This window comes from Emys orbicularis, chromosome 4 (assembly GCF_028017835.1).
Source record: "Emys orbicularis isolate rEmyOrb1 chromosome 4, rEmyOrb1.hap1, whole genome shotgun sequence".
In the NCBI taxonomy this organism is placed as follows: Eukaryota; Metazoa; Chordata; order Testudines; family Emydidae; genus Emys; species Emys orbicularis.
Genome location: NC_088686.1, coordinates 13,657,320 through 13,680,163, shown reverse-complemented (window position 1 = coordinate 13,680,163; position 22,844 = coordinate 13,657,320). Strand labels below are relative to the sequence as shown.

At 44.5% G+C, this 22,844-nt stretch overlaps 2 protein-coding genes across 5 annotated transcripts in view; one reads left to right on the top strand and one right to left on the bottom strand.

Annotated features, from left to right (window-relative positions):
* CCDC175 (coiled-coil domain containing 175) overlaps nucleotides 1–7,998 on the top strand; it is a 43,333-nt gene extending 35,335 nt beyond the window's left edge. Inside the window, exons 14-19 of the mRNA XM_065402565.1 lie at nucleotides 933–1,071; nucleotides 1,614–1,693; nucleotides 3,131–3,283; nucleotides 7,034–7,136; nucleotides 7,275–7,318; nucleotides 7,798–7,998. Coding sequence (XP_065258637.1) covers nucleotides 933–1,071; nucleotides 1,614–1,693; nucleotides 3,131–3,283; nucleotides 7,034–7,136; nucleotides 7,275–7,318; nucleotides 7,798–7,998 — 720 coding nt within the window. The remainder of the gene's footprint in view (nucleotides 1–932; nucleotides 1,072–1,613; nucleotides 1,694–3,130; nucleotides 3,284–7,033; nucleotides 7,137–7,274; nucleotides 7,319–7,797) is intronic.
* A 3,417-nt stretch (nucleotides 7,999–11,415) lies between these two features.
* Nucleotides 11,416–22,509, bottom strand: JKAMP (JNK1/MAPK8 associated membrane protein). Of its 4 annotated transcripts, none has more exons than XM_065402937.1 (7): nucleotides 22,417–22,509; nucleotides 21,734–21,825; nucleotides 18,417–18,571; nucleotides 16,521–16,727; nucleotides 14,859–15,040; nucleotides 12,458–12,534; nucleotides 11,416–11,996 (listed from the first exon to the last, which is right to left on the bottom strand). In XM_065402937.1, exons 1-7 carry the CDS (start codon nucleotides 22,418–22,420, stop codon nucleotides 11,778–11,780), a joined length of 936 nt encoding a protein of 311 aa, XP_065259009.1. In that variant the 5' UTR covers nucleotides 22,421–22,509; the 3' UTR covers nucleotides 11,416–11,777. The 4 variants fall into 4 exon arrangements, with proteins under 4 accessions (XP_065259009.1, XP_065259010.1, XP_065259008.1 ...); XM_065402938.1 differs by having other exon boundaries at nucleotides 21,734–21,819; XM_065402936.1 differs by lacking the exon at nucleotides 22,417–22,509 and having other exon boundaries at nucleotides 21,734–21,862.
* Nucleotides 22,510–22,844: the final 335 nt, after the last annotated feature.

Here is a 22,844-nt window from a genome sequence, read left to right as displayed (position 1 = left end):
TTCCTGGCAGCTGTGCTGTTCAAAAACATACATAACGTATGATAAATGCTCTTTAACTCCTAACCTAATGTCTTTAATAGGGTTGCTCTAACATCACACAATGAATGTAACTATTATTTCTCCTTCAGTGGTTCTCTCTGGTTTTTCTCTTCTTTAACTGTCTCCATTTCTTCCTGTGTCTTCACTTTTTATCATTTTGGTGTTACAATTCAGCGGACCCCTCAGTCCCTCTCGGAGCAAAGGACCTGCTGCCGAATTGCCGCCGAAGAATGAAGCGGCCCGGTAGAGCTGCTGCCGAAGTGCCGCTGATCGCGGCTTTTTTTTTTTTTCCCTGCTTCGCCGCTTGGGGCGGCAAAAAAGCTGGAGCCGGCCCTCGTGTACTGGCAATACTTGTATGGACACAGGAATATACTCTGGGTGCATAGAGCACTGCAATAGGAGAGACAGCAGGTAGAGCCATGGGTATTCACGTTGCTTTACGGATAAAGAAGACTATAATAAGATAAATAAGTGAACAGAGACTGCAGAATGACTGAAATGACTAGGGTGTGCACAACTGGAGAAGAGTATGAAAGAGTAGAAGCTCCAGGAAGAGGCACAAGTTACCCGGACGTGCCGCCCCTTTCCATTGGCCGCCCCAAGCACCTGCTTCCTTCGCTGGTGCCTGGAGCCGGCCCTGCAGTACACGCACCTGAATTCACTGCTTCTATTTAAATAACTTGGTAATATGGCTGGAAATTCACAATGTGTAATGTCAAAAGAATTACTTAGGCTGTCTCCTCATTCTGGATATTCAAATTGCCCCTCTTCATTTTCAAATCTATGTCTCTCAGCTCTGCAGTTTCCAGTTAATCTATTCATTTTGTCTTCCTTTGTTACAACGATTATGCCCACTTTAATAGATCATTAATTAACATTTATTTTCACTAAAGGATGATGTCCAAGCTAAAACTGAAGATATATATCAAAAAGAACAACAACTAATTCTGAGCATCCCTCTCATAGAAGAAAGACGGAAAGAGTTGGAAGAGAAGCATGAAAAATATGAAGACTTGAAAAAAATAGTCTCAGGTAGGTATGAAATAACTCCGAGGCACTTTGAAGCTTTCTGCTTCTGTCTTAGAAAGAGACTTGGTGATATGGGTGACCTTGAAGCTAATGAGCAACTGGCGTTCCACAGAAGGGGAATGCCTGAAAAATTCAAAGTAATTTGAGTTGACTTTGTAGAGGTTAATATAGACTAAGATTAATATAGACCCTGAAGATAGATATTTCGCTTCCCCTCCCCGATCTTTATCCTAATCCTCTTTACTTACTTTGTGTATTATGGTGAATCTGGTATTTTGATATATTTTTGTACATTTGGAAAAAATAATTTTAAATTAGATATATAAATAATAAATAAGAGGTCTGACTGTACCAGAGCTGTCTACCATAGTTCAGATGAACTGTAAAGTACAGTGAAGCTCTGAGGGCTTTGTGCACCAGCTGGATTATGACATCTGGACACTACTGGAACATTAATAATGAATAATAACGTCCTTATACAGTTGATCACTTGTTGATGGAACATCTAGTTCTGTTGTCTAAAAAAACCTTTTCCTGATTTGTAGAACTAAAAGATGACGAGACAAGACTGACAAAATCCATTGATCGGTCAGTCAAGATGATTGGTAAACTCAAGAAGATCATGGTAATTGTTCAAACCTTGCTTAACATTATTTGTTAAAGTTTCCTAAATCAGTTTTCTTCCTCTCTGTTCTTGTGCTTTTTAATGATCTCCCTCCACCCTTCCAGTACCATCTCCCTATAGTTGCTGTGGAACTGGTCATGCACAGAGATTCTTGCATAGCTTGATTCAGACATAGAGCAGCACTGCCATTTGTCATGCAAAAAACTGACCTTGATCTTGTAACTCTTAGTCATATGAGCTGTCCCAATGGATTTAAAAGGATGACTTGAGTGAGGAAGGGGCTGCAGTATTGGGCCCTGTGTGAGCTCTGTCCCTGTACAGAAGCTGACCACTGCTCATGCAAGAGCCTTTGCTGCTTCTTGGTAAAACCTTCCTGTATCTTTGTCTCATGATCTCTCCAGCTCATTGCATATCTTGACTATATCAATAGATAACAGCGTAAGGAGAGAGAAATCAGAGTCACAGATGGTTTGTGTGAAAGACACAGTACTAAAGAAAGGTGTATGAGTCACAAACAAAACTGCAAGGTTTGTGCCTGGCTGGTCTGATACTTCAAGGATGGAGCTCTGTGGTTGCTGGCCCACAGGCACAGATGCTATTCCTTATTTGAGAAGGAAGTGCTCCTTCTCCAAGTATCTTTAAATAGGCAGTAACTTACCCAGAATCTGTGTTCAAAACATTTGTGTACCACCAAAGCCTTCATCAATAGAAATATGTTGTGTGTGTGTGTGTCATTAACAGGGCCGGCTCTGGCTTTTTTGCCGCCCCAGGCAAAAAAGCCTCCGGCCACCCTCCCCCCGCACAGCGGGAGGAGGGCGGCAAGCCCCGGCGGGGGCTCCGCTCTCCCCCCGGCAGCCGGGGGGAGGGCGCCGGGTGGGAGGGCGGCCGGAGCCCTGGGAGGAGGGTGGCGAGCCCCGGCCGGGGCTCCGCTCTCCCCACGGCGGCCAGAGCGCAGGGGGCAGGGCGGCGAGCCCGGCCGTGGCCCCGCTCTCCCCGGCGGCCCGGCCGGAGCACCACGCCGCCCCCCTCCAGGTGCCGCCCCAAGCACAAGCTTGGTGGGCTGGTGCCTGGAGCCGGCCCTGGTCATTAAGCTCATCAATGTGACCCCATGTCTGATATAAATAGACAGAAAGTAAGGTTCAATGGTTAGTGTATGAGACAGAGTCAGGAGACCTGGATTCTATTCCCAACTGTGCCACTGGCTTGTTGACCTTGAGCAATTCCACTTCACCCCTCTGTGCCTCTTTTCCCTAATGTGTAAGATGGAGATGACGAGATTCATTTTGTAAAGCGCTTTGAAATATTTCAGCGAAAGGTGCCACATATGTGAAAAGTATTATTATTATTATTGTGAATTTATTAGATTACAACAATTATAATCCAAATGCAAGATCAATTACTATGAAGCAAAATAATGAAGGGTTTATTTATTAATAGGCTGAGCTGAAGAATGAATTAAGAATAAAGCGTGACTTGGCATTTGACCAGTTGAAAGATCATACGGAAGTTCTGAAGTTGCTAGAGAGGGACATCTATGAGGTCGACAGGAAGCTTGACATTGTGAAGACAGAAAACTGCAGACTGAAATTAGTGAGTATACTGATGGTTTACAGCACAGCTTGTCAGCGTGCAGGTCTCTCTTCAATTTTCTTTTCACAGGGAAAAACAGAATTGGAGCATGATGAAACAGAATTAACTCTATAAATGCTTCAGCATGCAATATAGGAGCCAAATTTTGCCTTCTGATGCACCTGTGGGGCTCCCGGTAGCTTCGTTGGGAGACACATAGGAACATCTAAGGGCAGGATTTGTCCCTTTGGCATTTTGTCTGTGAAGGGATCTTTCATCATAGAGTAGAAAAAACACTCTGGTGCATCCAGTCAGGTATATAAGGAAAGGCTTCCCTGCTAGCTGTGAAAGACTGGGTGAAAACTGAGGCATAGAAGAGGCCTGAGCTGTTTGGTATTGCAGCAAGGGAGACAGTCCCACATTCCTCCCTGTTGACTTACACAGCCATTTTAGTTCTTTCTTTTATTCTGGAGCAGTGGCCGGAGCACCGTGTGCCAGAAAAACCCAAGCCCACTAAATGATAGGAAATGGTCTCAAGCTGAAAGTAGGTGCTCCTTTTGTGCTGAGAGGTGAGAAACACTGGGATTCATTGTGGTTACTGCCCAGAGAGGGTTAACAGTGCCTCCCACCACTCTACAACAAAGATCACAGGAAAGCTGACTTGTTTTGACTTTACAGAAGGTTCAGCTTTCCAGGTATATTTCCTTTCAGGGACTGTAGGAATCCCTATATTTTCCATGATGGATCCAGCGCTGGACTCGGGTGATGACATGATCAGTCATTTCAATCCTGGCTAAGCATTTGTTGCCGCCTTATTGTTTTTCAGGGTTAGGGTAGTTTTCAAAAGTGCCTAGTTCCATGTCAGAAGCGACTTTGAGCTGGAGGTGTGAATTCCAGCTTGAGGAGACATGGCCACACTAGCTGTGATCAAGCTACCACACTAAAAACAGAAGTGTAGCTGCTGTGGTGCAAGCAGTGGGAGGAGCTAGCCATCCGGCATGCATACCTATGGTCTCAGATAGGATTGTACTTGGGGTGGCTAGCCCCGCACGCCGCCGTGGCTACACTTCTGTTTTTACTGCACTAGCTCTATCAGAGTGCCACTTACGTTTCCTCGAGCTAGAATTTACATCTTCCAGCTCTAGACATTCCTTTAGGCATTTAAGAGCTCAATTTTAATTGAAAGTCAATAGACATAAGTGCCTGAGTCATTTCTGAAAATGGGACTTAGGCTCCTAAGGCTCTTAGATATTTTTGGAAAGGTTACCCTAAGTCTTCCATTGCTATGTCCTGTGCTAGGTGTCAAACTAGCCTACAAGAATAGAGGAATTCCTTCTCCAGAAAAGATCTGAGCACATTAGACAATTGTGAAAGCAAAGTCTTGATTGCTGATCTATCTCAGGCTGCAACTCAAAGCTGAAGCTACACCTTCATTAGACACAATGAGCTAAATTTCCAAAGGGCTTTCTGAATTGTGTGTAGTATTTGTATGTGCCCCTGTTCGAATGCACAGAAGCCTGGTTTTACAAGTGCAGTTGCCTGTATTTGCATGCACTAATATTACAGATGCTACTTAGGAGGCACTTTGAAACTGTGACCTTATAATTTATTTTCCCTGATATAAACATAAGCCTTCTTCAGAAAGAAAGCCCTTTTACCATAGTACAGTTTTCCCTCTCCTTGATGGTCAGTATAGGAACAATTTCAAGATGGTCTGTTCATTCTGACACCCAAATGCAGGTTGCTCTATGTCATGGGTGGCCCATGACATCAGGGTATGGAAATTGTATGGTGGGCCATGAATGTTCATGAAATTAGGGTTGAGGTGCAGGAGGGGTTGAGGGCTCTCGCTGGGGCCAGAAATGAGGAGTTCAGGGTGTGGGAGGGGGTTCCGGGCTGGGGCAGCAGATTGGGGCACGAGGGGGTGTGAGGGCTCCAGCTGGGGGTACAGCCTCTGGGGTGGGGCTGGGGATGAGGGGCTTGGGGTGCAGGAGGGTGCTCTGGGCTTGGGACCAAGGGGTTTGGAGGGCGGGAGGGGGATCAGGGCTGGGGCAGGGGGTTGGGGCACAGGAAGGGCTCTCAGGGGTGCAGACTCTGGGCAGCACTGACCTCTAGCGGCTCCCAGAAGCAGCAGCATGTTCCCCTTCCGGCTTCTATGCAGAGGCGTGACCAGGCAGCTCTGCGTGCTGCCCCGTCCACAGGCACCGCCCCTGCAGCTCCCATTGGCTGCAGTTCCCGGCCAATGGGAGTTGCGAGGGTGGCTCTTGGGGCGGAGGCAGCTTGCGGAGCCCCCTGGCTGTCCCTATGCTTATTAAGTTTGCAGATGATACCAAACTGGGAGGGATTGCAACTGCTTTGGAGGACAGGGTCATAATTCAAAATGATCTGGACAAATTGGAGAAATGGTCTGAGTTAAACAGGATGAAGTTTAACAAAGACAAATGCAAAGTGCTCCACTTAGGAAGAAAAAATCAGTTTCACACATACAGAATGGGAAGAGACTGTCTAGGAAGGAGTACAGCAGAAAGGGATCTAGGGGTTATAGTGGACCACAAGCTAAATATGAGTCAACAGTGTGATGCTGTTGCAAAAAAAGCAAACATGATTCTGGGATGTATTAACAGGTGTGTTGTGAGCAAGACACGAGAAGTCATTCTTCCGCTCTACTCTGCACTGGTTAGGCCTCAACTGGAGTATTGTGTCCAGTTCTGGGCACCGCATTTCAAGAAAGATGTGGAGAAATTGGAAAGGGTCCAGAGAAGAGCAACAAGAATGATTAAAGGTCTTGAGAACATGACCTATGAAGGAAGGCTGAAAGAATTGGGTTTGTTTAGTTTGGAAAAGAGAAGACTGAGAGGGGACATGATAGCAGTTTTCAGGTATCTAAAAGGGTGTCATAAGGAGGAGGGAGAAAACTTGTTCACCTTAGCCTCTGAGGATAGAACAAGAAGCAATGGGCTTAAACTGCAGCAAGGGAGGTCTAGGTTGGACATTAGGAAAAAGTTCCTAACTGTCAGGGTGGTTAAACACTGGAATAAATTGCCTAGGGAGGTTGTGGAATCTCCATCTCTGGAGATATTTAAGAGTAGGTTAGATAAATGTCTATCAGGGATGGTCCAGACAGTATTTGGTCCTGCCATGCGGGCAGGGGACTGGACTCGATGACCTCTCGAGGTCCCTTCCAGTCCTAGAATCTATGAATCTATAGGAGCCCGAGAGGAGACATGCTGCTGTTTCCAGGAACTGCGGCATGTGCGTGCAAGCCACAGGTCCCACTCCCCAGCGGGAGATCGAGGGCTAGATTAAATCGGCTGGCAGGCAGGATGTGGCCCGTGGGCTGTAGTTTGCCCACCCTTGTTCTATGTCCTCTACTGCTGATGATGTAGCAAAGGAACTACAGAAAGAAGAAAATCAGTTTCAACTCCAAAAGTCAGAACTATTGGTACCTGAAGTACAACAAAGAAACTAAACGGCGAGTGAAGAGTGAGTGCCAGAGCCTCAGGGTGTAAATCAGCACAGCTGCATTGACTGACTGGTTTAGAGCTGAGGATCTGATCCTGAGATTTCACTTATTTTGGTTATCATGAATGTGATTGTTCTGGAAAGTGAAATGGATACCTGATGTTGAAGAAAAGTGTAACAATGGAAAGAGTTTTGTCCTGGGGAATACACCACCCTCTGTATATCTGTAGGTCACAAAAATTGCTAAAGAGATCAGGAAGGAGAGACCAAACACAAATACTTACTTAGCTGCAATGATTTTCTCTGCAGTGCAATGCACAGATGAAAGCGGATATTTTGACAATGAGCCATGAAGCCGAAAACCACAAATCAACAACAGTAAAAATTCTGAGTGATCTGACAGTCCTTCATCGTGAGTAACATGTCATCAAAGGAAATGTTCAGCTATTTAAAAACAAAAATTATCATATTCCCAGTATTTGAAAAGGAAGACTATTTTAGAATGTTTCTCTGACAGTCTGCTAACATTTTAAAACTGAATTTATTTTAGAGCTTTTTCTGAAGGGATGGTCAGAGGACAGTAGCATTCAAAAGGTGGGTTTCAACATTTGTTGACAAGGTATTTTTTTAGCATTGAAAATAATTTGGTTACCGTGCAAAAAAGAATAATAGAAGATCTGGCACTGTAAATACTCTGCTACCAGTACTCTGCCACAGGGTAGAATACAGGAAATTAGAAATTTTCTAGCTCTGCATAAAAATAATTTTTGTAAATTTCTTTGTCCTACGTTGGTTCTGATTCCATTTCCCTCATCCTAGGTTCAAACATACCTAAAGGTTGTCATCTTTCTTTAAATTTTTTTAAAACTCAACCTGCAATAGGAAACTCATGAAAAATCTGCATAAGAGCTGGCTCTGGATCTCAGGAGTGGGTATGCCAACCCAGCAGAGCTATACAATTAGTGTTTGGACAATCTATGAAAAGTCAGGAAATGCAAAACAAAAGGGTCCTAATGTTTTGTGATTTCTTTGTCTTTACAAGAAAATGATTTTTCAACTTTGTCTCATTATAGGAATTTGTGGAGAATGAGAAGGAAATCCTGGCTGCAATAGCAGATCTTGTAATGAAACTTCATCAGAGAGAGAAAAAGATTGATTGTATTAACAAAGGGCTACAAAATAACTTTGATGGACTGGATTCTTTGTTAGAAAGTAAATCCAGCACGGAACCCAGTAAGATACACCAATCCCTTTTCTTTTACTTTGTATCCTGATGGAATTATGGTGAATTTGTTCACTAGGAATAAACAGTGATAACACTTCAGAAGTAAACTCCATCGGATCCTCAGCTGGTAGAAACTGATGAGCTCCATGGAGCTACGTCAGTTTCCACCAGCGAGGTTCTGGACTTTCAGTATGTCTTCACTACCCGCCGGATTGGCAGGTAGTAATCGATCTATCGGGGATCGATTTATCGCGTCTCGTCTAGACGCGATAAATCGATCCCCGAACGCGCTCCCCGTCGACTCCGGAACTCCACCAGAGCGAGAGGCAGTAGCGGAGTTGATGGGGGAGCCACGGCCGTCGATCCCACGCCGTAAGGACCCAAGGTAAATCGATCTAAGATACTTCGACTTCAGCTACGCTATTCACGTAGCTGAAGTTGCATATCTTAGATCGATCCCCCCCGCTAGTGTAGACCAGTCCTTACATTCACAGTGGAAAAGCTATTGTGTTCATTAGGAAAAGTATGCGTATTTTATGGCACAGCCTGGATGATGATGGTACATTTAATTTCCTGTTCCTAAAGGCTAATTCAGTAAGGAAGCTGTGGAAAATATTTAGAGCTTCACTGTTCTCTTCAGAACCACATTTTAGCTTTTCCACAATGGACATGTGAAGGCTAACAAATCAGAGCTGCTGCCTGGCCTGGTGCTGTATGATTAGCATTATGGCACTGTACGTTTAATTGATGGTTAGGATGCCTAGAATGTTTTGTATGGGCAACTTCTATTGTTTACATTTTAAATAATAATACACTGGAGCTGAGGCTGAACATGTCTCCTCTTAGGGCCGTTCCCTCCACCTCCCATAATACCTTGCTACCTGCTCATTTTAGCTCCAGTAGTACAGGCTTATGCTTTGGATACTAAAAGTCCTAAGTTCTATCCTTGGGAATGTTTGTGATATGTGCATGCAAGTGGCTATATTCTTGTAACAGAAGTACATTGTTTTTTTGATGATAGGATTTTAAAGCAGAAAGGTTATTATTGTATTCATACACCTTTGAGGTGACTGAGATGTTGATACTTGGACAGCAAACTAGAGAAAGGGATGGGTTAAATCTATAAGGAAAAGAACATTTCTGCTTCAGCTTAAGGCCTGATGCTGCCATTATTTCACGTGTGGAACGTTCACTGAGGTCAATGGAAAGTCATTGCATAAAAGGACCGCAAGGATCAGGCAAAAATGGGTCTGTTTAATTACATCCATCTTAAACTAAGTATCTGCAATTAACTTTTTTGTGCAAATGAGAGCATACTGAGAAAAGCTTGCTAAAATATGTACTTTATATTTAAATTCCAGATGTTTCTGAAGGATAGAATATTGGAGTAAAAAGGAAAAGGTAAGTATCCATATATGATCCCTAGGCTACATTTACTTACAATAAGCTATGCTTTTAACAGTCTACTGACTAATAGAAATTTTAGGATTAATATATAAGATTCCCCACTCTTATCCAATGACATGCTTATCATTAGTGCTACTTGGGTTTTCTTTTCACATTTCTTTTTGACAACTTAGGGCCAAACTTTTAAGCCTGGAGCCACACTGTCCATGAACAGAAATGCATATGCAATTGCTCTTTTGTCATTACCATAGCTGTGCATGCAAATGTACATTGCAGTTGGTCCAGAAACCCAGTCACCCAAAGTGCATGTGCAATCCCAGTAACTGAGTCTGAAAATACAGGTACAAGACTGCACACAAAACACTTTCATTTAAAAAAAAAAAAAAAAGTCTGTTCCAATACGAGCCATGGGAGTTGGTATTTTAATGCATCTGTCTATCAGGGCCATATTTTCAGAAGTGCCTTATGGATTTGGGTACATAAAAAATGGGAATGTTTGTATGCAAACAGCTAGGTGTACCCAATCTCATTAAGCAAATGCCTATTTTCACTCCCAAATGTTTTTTCGTGTGTACCATTGTAGAAGTCCTTTTTGAAATAGTGGATTTAATTTTCCAGTTAGACAATAAAGTTATTAGGACAAAAATCCTAAATCTTGTAGTAAGAGAGACTACTACATAGTTTGCATCTGAACAGGGAACAGTGACATCTGGAGGCAGGTAAGCTGGTGTAGAGTCCAAAACAAATACCCTGAGTCATCCGCATGTTCCACAGTATTGTCTCCTTTGACTAGACCAGCTTTGCTTTGAGAGGTAAGCTCTCAAGCTGCTCCCCAGTTCCCCACAGCCTAATTGGGTAATAGAACAAACAACATACTACTATGACTCTTAATTAAACAAACACACTCACTGTTACACCAGGGTATACCCTGATCAGTACATTTTTATCCTTCTCTGCCCTCTTTGTAATTACTTCCATAGGCTCAAGATTTAAAACCAGCTCACTGGTCAACTTGCCCAAAGAGTTGGCTGGTCAAAATATCCATGGGAAATGGCTGCTCATATTTTTAGATTTGAAGCAGTTAAAGGCTACGTTGGTTACCATGTGACTTCCCTTTGTGCATTAATGATCATTTAAGTGTTGTAGGATGCTGGTTCTGTCTGTTTCATACTGTCATGCCTCTTGTGAATACCTCCATTCTAGCATGTGTTACATGTAAAAGTAATACTAGGAGAGCATTAGAGAAGAGATGAACATATCCACTTAATGGGACAGGGACTGCTCCTTAGTGACAGCAACCCCATTTCTTTCTCTGCCCTTTCTCCCTTTGTGTGTGTTAGGGACTTACACTAGCATCAAGCTTTCTATCATTGCCTATAGTCCCCCTGCTCTAACTACTGCAGGTCAGTGGCTGGTTGGCTACCACCCAGCACATTTTTCACCTTTACAATGTTAGTGGTGGCCCAAGCTTTGAGCGTGATTGAACATACATCAAAGCAAAACCAACAAACAGACAATTATTTAATTGTGCCACAACCCAATAATTTTGAACAAGGGTGAAAGGCATGGAGAGGTCTCCACCATGCAGGTGCCTTCATTGCTTGGCCATCACATGTTTTATGGTAGACAGTTTGCTAACAACAGTTGTTGGCTAGAAGGGGGAACCAATTCCTGCATAGGAGTATGCAGGCAGCATATTGGGAAAACTGCCTGAGTGGAAGGGATAGTACTCTTAAATAGTCTCCAGATGGAAGATTGTACAGTCAGCATGTCTCAAACCAGACTGAAAGATGCAGTAAGAAATGTACTGTGGAGAACAATCCTGCTCTGACCATTCTGTACATTTCCTCGCCCATGTTTTAAGATCTAAATTGTATTGGTCTGCAGGTTAATAGGAGGCTGTAGCAGGGGTAAGGGAGGGGGTTCTAGTGGGAATTAAATGCTAGTACATAACTACATCTGCAATTTTAGACACAGTGTTCTCCACAAACTTCTTATTTTTAGGGAGATGGTAGTTCCAAGTGAGGGGGTGACAGAAGCCAGACACTTTACCAGAAAACCACAGCTCTATTTTGCTACTTTATTCAAACAGATGCTAATATATGGCATTGTGAAATAAATAAATAAGGTACAAACAAAACTTATATTACAAGGTATGTGCCACCAGTATTTATACATAGTAAAAAATGTATATAGATTAAGACATTATCCACTTTGATTTTTTACAAGCCCTTCATGAAGTTAGAGAAGCTAAGTTTACATAGTCTTACTCTTAGATTCTATACGATGTTTTACCCAGAAAATGTCTTGTACAGAAATGACAGCTTTAGTCTAAGAAGAGCTGAAGGGCATAACAAGCACTGAAATTCTTTAATCCATATTACTGGTACAGTTTCACTGGGCTGTTGGCACAAGTTACAATTAATGTCCATTTGCTCCTTCTGAAAGGATGCGTGAAGGTTCAGTGTACTTTGCAGTAAGTAAGTAAAAGAGGGCAGGTGCAGGTACCAAAGCCAACAGTGGTAGATCCTGGCCAAGTCTCTCCAGTTTGGAAATAGAGATGATTCCATAGGCGTGAAGTAACCAGTGGCTAGAAAGAACGACAAGCCTTTTCTTCCTGACAAGAAGATCCTTGAAAGACTTGTAAAAGAAAAAGTGTTGTTAATGTTTTCACACCTACATTGTATCTGACACTTAAGTGAGAGGTTGTGCACAGTGCAGGGGGAGGCTATTGGGCTTGAGAATTATGATTTGACTCTAGTCACTCTCTATGATCTTTCCCTAGTCCTCCTTGGGAGAGGGAGTTGCATCAAGGACTACCAGTTCATGCTAGTTTCCTTGAGCTGGACTCATGTGCCAAAAATGAAAAAAGCTTATTCCCAGAATAAGCACAAGAGTACGGACAAATACATGAGGAAAGGCAAGCTAGCAGTCTCCACTCAAGTCAGTATTCCAGAAGATATTGTAGCATTGGCCAGAGATATCGGATAATGCATTAACAATGAGCAAGTGTTCCTCATCTTACTTCTCAGGCCACCCTTGAGCCTCTGCTGACAAAATTAAATTTTAAAATCTAGAACAGAAGAGACATTTCTACCTACCTCTACTTCAGAAGCAGACATGTACACAGCCAGGGTAACCAAAGATAACACCAATATAATATATGGGAATGCATAATCTAAAGGCAAACATTGCATGTATTAGGGGGAGGGAAAACACACCACCACATTAAGTACATTTCAGCAGAAGACATTAACTACTGCTATGTATGTAACTGTTCCACTGAATCAGTCCAGCCTACTTTAGACCATGGGTTTGAAATTTAACCATCATGCACTGCAGTATGAATGAGTGATAGACAAGCATGGAAGTTTACTTTTTGACCTTCTAGAGCAGTAATACTTAGATTGTGGCTCTCTAATGTGTCTCCTGCAGTTCATGATATTAAAACACGGTGCGGTTTAATTATTAACCAATTAGGAAGCTTTTAGTAGGTTAACAACTTATTTGCTGTGAGAATAATTTATATCCAAAAACTAAATATTTCCCCTGTCATTCACACGACTGTGGCTCTTTTGGGGAATGTTGATCACTAATTTGACTCCTGAACCACTGAAGTTTGAGCATCACTGATCTAGAGGTTTCAAAATCCATCTCCTCTGAGGCCCAAAGGATCGTATTTCTAATGGCCATACTAGGTCAGATTAATGATCCATCTAGCCCAGTATCCTGCCTTCCGTTCATTCTCTCGAAAGCATCTGGCACCGGGCACCATCGGAACAGGGCAATTTATTGAGTGATACATCCCATGTTGTCTAGTCCCAGCTTCTGGCAGTCAGAGGTTTACAGACACCCAAAGCATGGCATTGTGTCCCTGACCATGTTGGCTAACACCCCTCAATGGACCTATCCTCCCTGAATTTATCTAATTCTTTTTTAAACCTAGTTATAGTTTTGACCTTCACCCCATCCCCAGCAACAAGTTCCACAGGTTGCCTGTGAACTGTGTGAAGAAATGCTTCCTTTTGTTTGTTTTAAACCTGCTGCCTATTAATTTCATTGGGTGACTTCTGGTTCTTGTTACGTGAAGGGATAAAGAATTCCTTATTCACTTTCTCCACATCATTCATGCTTTAATAGACCTCTCTCATACTATTTCTAATTAGTTACTGTACATTTTAACACACATCACTGAAGTTTAATAGCCCTTTAGCTCCCCCCTCCACAGCTAAAGCACAAATGTGAATAGAAAAGTGGACAGAAGAGCACCCATAAGAGCTGGAACGGGAGTTTGCATGCTGAGTGACGGCATGGTGACATGCTGCCCCTTCACACAGGAGCCCACACATTGTGCTTATAGCACAAGGCTGGGACTCGAGATGGGCGGGGGCTAAGACTAGCTAAATTTTCCAGTTTGCTTCCACCCCTTCTGAAACCAGAGGTATTTCTGCTGGAAAAGATACATTAAGTTAATACCACTAAGATGCAGCATTAGCTTCCAGTCCACACCTGCCTCTTTGAGGGGTAAAAGGCAAGGCACAGAGCCATGTGCCCAGGAGGGAGGGAACAGCACACGAGGCAGCCTCTCCTCATGGATTCCTTGAGGTCTGGAAGCCACAAACCCCCTCTTCACATCCCCTTAAAAAGGAGGAATACAGTAAGCAAGTTTGAGGCAGTCCTCAGCTTCCCTGATCTCTTCCCCTGTGGCTGTCTACAGGTTTCACAAGAGCGCTCAATTTGGCTGTAAGTGAATGAGGGTTTGATTTTCAGATACATTGAGTGCATCTGACAACCAGGCTCTGAATTCTTCTATTGGCACAGGCAAGCAGCTTTTAGAATAATTTAGGACAACAATAATTTTCTCTTGAGCTGCTGACTGCGTTTGAGTGTTCTCTAGACTCCCATTGTCACTGCTTTCCAAATGCATTCCTCAGCATTTGCTAATTCTTGCCTTTTATTTAAAATATTTCTTTCTGGAAGGCTAAATGTACAGAACTGCAATAAAGCTTGGAACAGCATTCCTACTATCTAGGGAGCGAGGCCAATGCTGCTTTGGGGAGGTCTGAAAGTCATCTGTGGTTTTAAACCAGTATGTAGGCAGGCAAATAGGTATCTTAGCTAGACGGACAGTACACTTAACGCACAGCCATGCTCTGCTAAGGCAGCTCTGAGTTGATTGGCTAAGGAACCCTACTTTTGATTTACAACACCAGCTCCATGATTTGTCAGTGTTTTCCCAAGAAGTGTGTGTGGGTGGAGGGGGAGTGGGGCAGGCTTCTTCATGTAATAGATGGCTATGTGGAGTAATTAATTTTATACTATCACTGGGGGTGGATATTTGAACAATAAAGGCAATTTTGATGAATGTTTCTTTATACATTTAACGCAATAGCCTTACGCATAGCAAAGCAAAAAAGGACATACTTTGTCCACTGAGCAAGGTGTTGTTTTTGTTAAGGACATACATTAAAAACAAAAAACCACACACACACACACACTTACAGAGCAGGCCTCCTCCAACTGCTTGAAGTACAGTTAGAATAGGGAAGAAGTAAAGTGCTGCATAAATACTTTTAAATCGATCTGACTTTCCTAACCCACAGGCAATCTTCTTAACCAGAAGAGGTCGGAGCAGCATCATCAACACCAGACAGAAGGCATAGTATATAAATACAATGGTGTATCTGTAAAGGAAAAAATTAATACTTACTACTTGCATTGCAGTAGTAACTACAGGCTCTAACAGACCTAGGATGCCTCGCATTAGGCACTATACACATTCACACACAGACTAGAGCTTACAATCTACACAGAGGGTGGGAGGGGAAAACAGAGGCACAGAGAGCTCAGCTGACTTGCCACAGGTCACACCACAAGGCAGTGACAGAGGTGGGAGCAAACTGCAGGTTTCCTGACTCTCTCTAGACCACGCCGCCTCCCAAGGGCAGTGAAAGCAACATGTTCTGAAAGGTTACCCAAATCTATAGGTGTTCCTTAATTCTCTATCCTGAAGTGTAATGAAGATATATCGAAGTTCATTGTTACAGATTCTCTGTACTCCTAAACCCTCATGAACAGTCTCCCTTGCGTGGCTGCTTGCTGTGACACTCATTTATGAAATGTTAAAAGGGACAGGTTGCTACTCTCCATTGTAAGATTACTGGAGTTCTTTGTGAAACTACCTAGGACATATGTAGAATTTCCCCCAAAGAGCCAGCATGCTGCAATGTGCAAAAACGCTGCCAGTAAAGCGACAGTCCGAGAGATTGTTGGCTTGCTGGTTTATTATGATTCACTATGCTGGTGCTTTAAAGAAGCGGCACAAAAAAGAAAGCTCAGTGAGTCACAAGACTTCAAAGGGGTTTTGATAGCCCACTGGTCTGGGCTAGATAAGCCCTTTTACATTCTGCACCTTCAAAGAGGAATTTCTAAAGAAGTCACAGTCATTTAAACAGTTGTGAAAAATCAACATTATAAGCAGAAGAAAGGAAAACTGATGCACTCTACCAGCTGAAAGATTGACTTAGTGTTTGTGAAGGGTTGTGAATGTTCTGATTTTTTTCCCTTCAATTAGTGGCATATGGCTATATTTCAGACTAAGGTTAGATTAAGCTGACCTCCTTGATCTATCCTCATTTCATCTAGAACAGCACTCAGTGTAAAGCTTTTCTATCTCTACCTCTGGCTGAAAGCTATACTAACTTTAGAATTTAAAGTATGCATTTCTACCAATACCTGGCAAAATTATTACTGTTCACCCCTAATTAGTATAAGCTGCTGTTAGACAAGCAAATTCACAAATAAACTGAAGTCTAGACTACCACTAGGACCTTCCATTTCTCACACAAGGGCCAATACAAGAATTAATGAGCACTTACAGCGCTCCATTTTTAAAGTGCTATATAAACACAGCCCCCAGTTCTTGAGCACATGCTTAAGGTTAAGCATGTGCTTAAGTGCTTCTCTGGATAGGGATGCTCTCCTGAATCCAGGGCACATGAAGTACATTTTGGCAAGCAGATTTCCCTTCTTACAAGAAGTACGAACTTAGCAGAATACAGCCACATTTCAGGGTTAAATGCACCACAACTCAACATTTTATAAATTCCTGAAATACATATGGTGAAATAGCACTTATAAAAAATACTCTGACTTTATACTCACAGAGGATAGACAGCTTCATGAGTACAGTGAACAGTTGTAATGTAATCAGGACTTGGGTTGTAAAGCATTGTATACCAGTCAGAAAGCATCACTACCTTGCAAGAACGGATATACAGAAAACCTACTGGATCACTCACAAGCAGTGTAACTATTGCTGCAACACTGCATTCGAATAAGGCAGTAAGATGCTGAAACAATGCACTGGAACTGTAGAGGGAGGAAGAAAAAGGTTCTTTAATACCACTTGATTATTGACAGGGAAAAAAATATCAAATGCTGAGTGAAGTATAAAGACTCTTTCAATTCTAAACTGTCTATTGTATTTAAATTCACTATGAAAGATAGGCCAAAGCCACAGTTATTACAACATGAAGATTGAAGCAAGCATGATGTTGGATATTAGGAAAAGCTTTTTCACTAGGAGGGTGGTGAAGCACAGGAATGGGTTACCTAGGGAGGTGGTGGAATCTCTTTCCTTAGAGGTTTTTAAGGTCAGGCTTGACAAGGGATGATTTAGTTGGCGATTGGTCCTGCTTTGAGCAGGGGGTTGGACTAGATGACCTCCTGAGGTCCCTTCCAACCCTGATATTCTAGGATTACACTGAAAATAATAATCTCTTATTTATCTGAGTCACACTATTTAGTGCACAAGTGCAGTTGTACTTCATCTAAACTTCTGAAACTAACATTCACACCACATTTAGTCTAGCAAAAACTAAGATCAAATATGCAAGGCAGGTGAGAGTTATACAACTTCCTACAACACGGAAAGAATATTTTTTGTTCAGCAAAACTAAACTATTAAGTATTGCCACATTATAAAGCCCTGTGCCTAATTGACTGGCAAAGTGAGAACTAAGCACCACTCTTGATATCTCCAAGGCATTTATTTCCAAGTTACCTATTCTTTATAAATGGTGGTTTTCATTTTCATAGTGACTTGCTACATACGTTTTTTAAATAAAAAGGCAAACATTTTAAATCAGATGCATGAAACTCACTGGAGCTGAAAGCTCATGTTAAAATGACATTTTAGTGGGTTGAGAGTTTATAGTATGAAACATTAAGTGTTTAGTATACTGTTTTCGCACCACTTTGTACAGGCGTCATTTGTAAAATATTTATACAGCATGAAATTACAGGACACAGCCATGTTCTTTAATAAGTCTGTTATGAAGTGCATTCAAAACCTATCATGCTGACATAACCTTTACTGTAGTATTATCATCTAAGTATCTTCAGCCTGGTCTACACTAGGGTGGGGTGTCGATGTAAGATACGCAACTTCAGCTACGGGAATACCGGAGCTGAAGTCGACATATCTTATTCCGACTTACCTCCGGTCCTCACGGCGCGGGATCGCCGGCCGTGGCTCCCCCGTCGACTCCGCTACCGCCGCTCGCTCCAGTGGAGTTCCGGAGTTGACGGGGAGCACGTTCGGGGATCGATATATCGCATCTTAACAAGACGCGATATATCGATCCCCGATAAATCGATCGCTACCCGCCGATACGGCGGGTAGTCTGGACGTACCCTTCCTGTCAGAGGTTATAAAGGTGTAGTAATACTCTTTAGGCCAAAATCTGCCATAGGTGAGCGTTCCCTCCTACACCAGTGAAGATTCCTTCAATGCATTTAAAACAAGTAGTTGGGTATAGGGCATTTCCTGGGCACTGTGACCATCTGGGAGGAACTGTACCCCAGTAATTATTGCAGATCTAAGATGAAAATTCATAAATCCATAAGCACATGGTGTTCCCAGAAGATTAGCAGCCTGTGTATCTGTCTGCCCAATAGCATGACTCCTTTAGCACAACTCGATTTGCCTTCTCATATGAATGATACACATTTATGGTGGGCCTTTTTGTTTTTAAATTAAATAAAAACATTACTAACCTCTTTTTCCCTGAATACCATTCAATGAAGAACCAGTGCAAAATCAAAGGAAGCATGGCCATAAAGCCAAGGTATAGCCAGTCATAATGCCCTGGAGATCCTGTACACTCCCGACAGATTTTATCCCCATCTGTTCGCTGTCCTCTAGGACAAACCTACAAAAACAGCACCACAAAACTGTATTTACAAGTGCCTGAAAACCCAATAACTGATCGTTTGTTTTGTTGGGAGTCTAGTTAAAGGGAGTGCGTGGGCTGACAAATTTACCTAATTAAAGGAGGTTCAATCCTTCAGCCCTCCGCTTGCTAAATGTTCCCCTCCCCTGAGCAAACTCGTCCCACTCTCATTCCATCCCTTACTCCCACTCTCATCTGGCTTGTTCCCCTCAAAGTACAAACAAGCTTTAGTCTCTCGCATCCTATAAAATCCCACCCATCTTTAACCCCGCTTGTCTCATTAACTACTGCCCCATCTCCCTTTCATCTCTAAGCTCGTTGCATGCACTGTTTACCATCATTGTCTGGAGTTCTCCTCCTCCAATTCCATTTTAGACCCTCTCCAATCTAGCTACCACCCCTTGCACTCTACTGAAATTGCTCTCGCCAAAGTCTCTAATGACCTCTTCCTTAAAGCTCAAAACCAGTACTCATCCTCCTTGACCTGTCAGTCACTTAGTCGACTGTGCTCCTCTTGAAATCTTGTCCTTCCCTGGCATCCATGACTCTCTACTCTCCTAGTTCTCCTCCGACCTTTCTACTGGCTACTTCAGAGTATCCTCCTCCTCCCTCCAGCTTTGGGAGGGGGGAGGTGGTTCCACAGAGCTCTGTCCTTGGTCCCCTTTTCTTCTCTCTCTTTGCCTTATCTCTGGGTAATCTCAACAGCAAACACAAATTCAACTACCATCTCTATACTGATGACTCACAGATCTACCTCTCCACTCTATGTCTCCACTCCAGACCGGATTCCTGTCCAAACTAAAATCTCAGCCTGTCTCTGACATCTCCTTGTAGATGTCTAGCCATCAAGCTCAACATGGCTATAACAGAGCTCTTAATCTTCTCCTCCAAGCTTCCCCAACCTACCTTCTCGATCACTGGGGAAAATGCCACCATCACACCTGGCACTCAAGCCCATAACCTGGATGTCATCTTTGACTCGGACCTCTGTCTAGGTCAATGTTTCCCAAACAGTGGGTCCCAGGCACCATGCAGGGAGGAGAGTTAAAGAATGAGCCCACACCTCACTCATCTCGCAGTGGTGGCTCCTGTCCCACAGAGTCTGGTCCTGTTCCAGGCATTGCGACCTTGTTGCAGCACCACTCAGGCTTGAAGGGGCAGCCAAGCCAAACCTGAGTGCCATTGCAATCCCGTGCACTAGGCTGCAAACACCCAGAGCAGGGACCCAGGCCCAACTCCGCTGGACAGGAGCCATCACTGTAGGGTGAGTGCAGAGCAGGCTCTCTCTCCAAAGTCCCTCCGTTCCCCACTCTGGGGCCTCCCCTCTGCACCAGTGTTAGGGTTGCAGTGGTGGGGTGGAAAGTGCCCCCTCAGCGGGGCAAGGAGGAGGAGAAGGACATTGGCGAATGATTTTTGGCTCATTCCCTCCATGAATTTGGACCCTGGGTGGGTCACAAAAAAAGACAAAATGCATTTGGTGGGTCACCTTAGTAAAAAGTTTGGGAACCACTCCTCTAGGTCTTCACAGCGAGGCTGCGCCTCAAGCTTGCTGATTTTTTTCAATATAACATCTCTAAGACATGGCCCTTTCCATCCATTCACATGATTAGAACGCTGGTCCTCGTCATCTCGTGTCTTGATTCCTGCAATATCTTTTTCTCTTGTCTTGACACAAAGTCTTATACCCATTCAGAACGCTGCTGCTGCCACTAAGATTATTGCCCAAGCATGTCATCTGACTATGTCCTCCCTCTCTTTGCATCTCTTCCTTGGTTCCCCCTTCTCGATCACATCAAACATAATCTACTTGCTGTTATTATTCCCAGCTCTTATTCGCTATTGAGATGTCAACTCCCTCCTCTGATGGCCCTAAGGTGCCAGCCTCCATTGTCAACTTGGTAAATCTTCAAACAAACATCTACGTGCTTCCTCCCATGCTGCCCCTTATGCTTAGGAGCTCCCTGTAAACATCTTCCTTCAAATCCCTCCTTTACTGGGATACCTATAAAAAGCTTGACAAAAGTCAGGCCACTTGGTGTGCTAAGACCGTTGATTAGCATGCTGATCAATGCTGCCTCCGTTTCCTTGCACTCCCGTCTGTTTGTATCTATCTGTTGTCGCTTGTCTTATACTTAAGGCTACGATTTAGTCACAGATTCTGTGACTTTACCAGACCTCCGTGACTGCTAGGGCTTGAGGAGAAGGCAGGACTGTACGCCCCTGCCCTGCAACTGGGGCTGGCTGGAACCAGGACCCTGCAGCCCCAACCCCGCGGCTTCTGCCAGGGCCATGTGCCCTAGCCCCATGGCGTCCCAGGCTCGACGGAGGCTACAGACGGGGCTGCGCGCCCCAGCCCTGCGGCATCCCGGGCCCAACGGAGGCTGCGGCGGGAGCTGCAGTCGGGGCCACGCTTCGCTGTCCTGCAGCTGCAGCCAGCTCTGGAGTGGGGGCTGTGTCCCGCACTGTGGCTCCTGGAGCAGGGGCTGTGCTCCCTGCCATGGCGGGGGACTCGGCCTGTCAGTCCTCCCCACTACCTAGCCCTGCCCCCTGGTTATTTTTAGTAAAGTAACAGACAGGTCACGGGCTCTGTGAAATTTTTATCGCCAGTGACCTGTTTGTGACATTTACTAAAAATAACCGTGATAAAAATCTTAGCCTTACTTATACTAAGATGGTAAGCTCTTTGAGGCAGTAACTGTCTTTTTGGTCTGGTTTGTTCAGCGCCTAGCACAATGGGTCCTGGGCCATGACTAAGACTCCTACGCACTACAGAAACATAATCATCACCATCTAATGCAGCCTGAATTGAACACGACCTTCGTGCTCCAGATTCCAGCCTCATACAACTTAGAGCATCAGCATCAGACTTGGAAATTCCCAACCAGGGACTGCCAGAGCACAATGCGCCCCAGCTTCCCTCCCTCAGCACCCTCCAATCTCAAGGGAAATAAGGAAGGCATGGGAAAGGCATACTACCTGATATGCCACCTTGGAATTCCCCTATCATAGGACTCCCCTACAGATGGTTTAGACAATTTATGCCTCCTTTGCATGTGACACAGAAGACAACACATCACAGGCCAAGATCAGGCCCTAGATCTCTTTCACAAACTCAAGAGTCTGTCGGAATTCGACACTTACCCCACAGTCGCCATAGATTTCAGTTGACGCATTTATATATTGTACCGTTCTCCCACAATACAATCCAAGGCAGGCTGGTTGGATATCTACAGCTTTTAAAAATACAAGAGTTGCAACACTGTAGTACATCACGTTACTGGAGATGCAACAACAAAGCAAGTGAAACAGTTTGTTGCACTGTACTTAAGAAATGGAGTTCTAGGCTCAAACTAATCTCTTTGGTCCCGATCCTGCAAGGAGAACCACACACCTGGACTCCGTGACCAAAGTCAGACCCTGACTTAAGTGGGGTTCTGCATAGGTGTCCACATTTGTGGTCCTCTCGGCAGAAGCGGGGCCCTTGGGCTGCTTCTCTCACACAGGGAACGTGTTGCAGAGCAGGATGTAGCAGAGGGTGCTGGACTGGGAGTCAGCAGCAGCAGCAGCAAACTGGGCACCGCCACCCTTCCCCCCTCCAGCTCCGAGGCATCCCCCCCACACACACACACCCTTCCCCCCTCCAGCTCCGAGGCAAACCCCCTCCACTCCCTTCTCCCTCAGCTCCAGGGGCAGGCTGCCTTAACCCCGGGACAGGGATCCCCGCCCCCACGGGGCTTGCCCGGAGAGGAACGGGGCGGAACAGACCCTCCCAACGCGGGCGAGGGGCCCCGTCCCCGTCACAGTCACCCCCTTGCTGCGCTCACTCATCTTGCCGCAGCAGGGCCAAGCCCCCCAGGACCGTTCCCCTTGCGCAGTAACAACCGCTTCCGGGTTCCCGGGGCGGGGAGAGGCGAGACTCCACCCCACCCGTGTGCGTCACTTCCCTCTTCCGCCCCCTCCAATGTGGCAACAGCTGGCTGACTCCGCCCCTATTGGGGCGGGGTTTCACATCCCCCGTCCCGCTTGTGGGTGCAGCCAGGATAGCCCCGCCTACCTGAAGGCGGAGCGCCTTGCGGCCTCTCGCCCGGTTGGGCGAGGTTTCCCCGGCGCTCCCCAATGGGGGCCCGCTTTGTGGCACACACCCCCTTATGGGCGTGGTTACCGCGCAAGCCCCATCCCTTTAGTTGATGACGACACGAGGACGCCATCATTTGGGCGTGGCCAGCCTCGACCCGATAAGCTCCATTGTTTC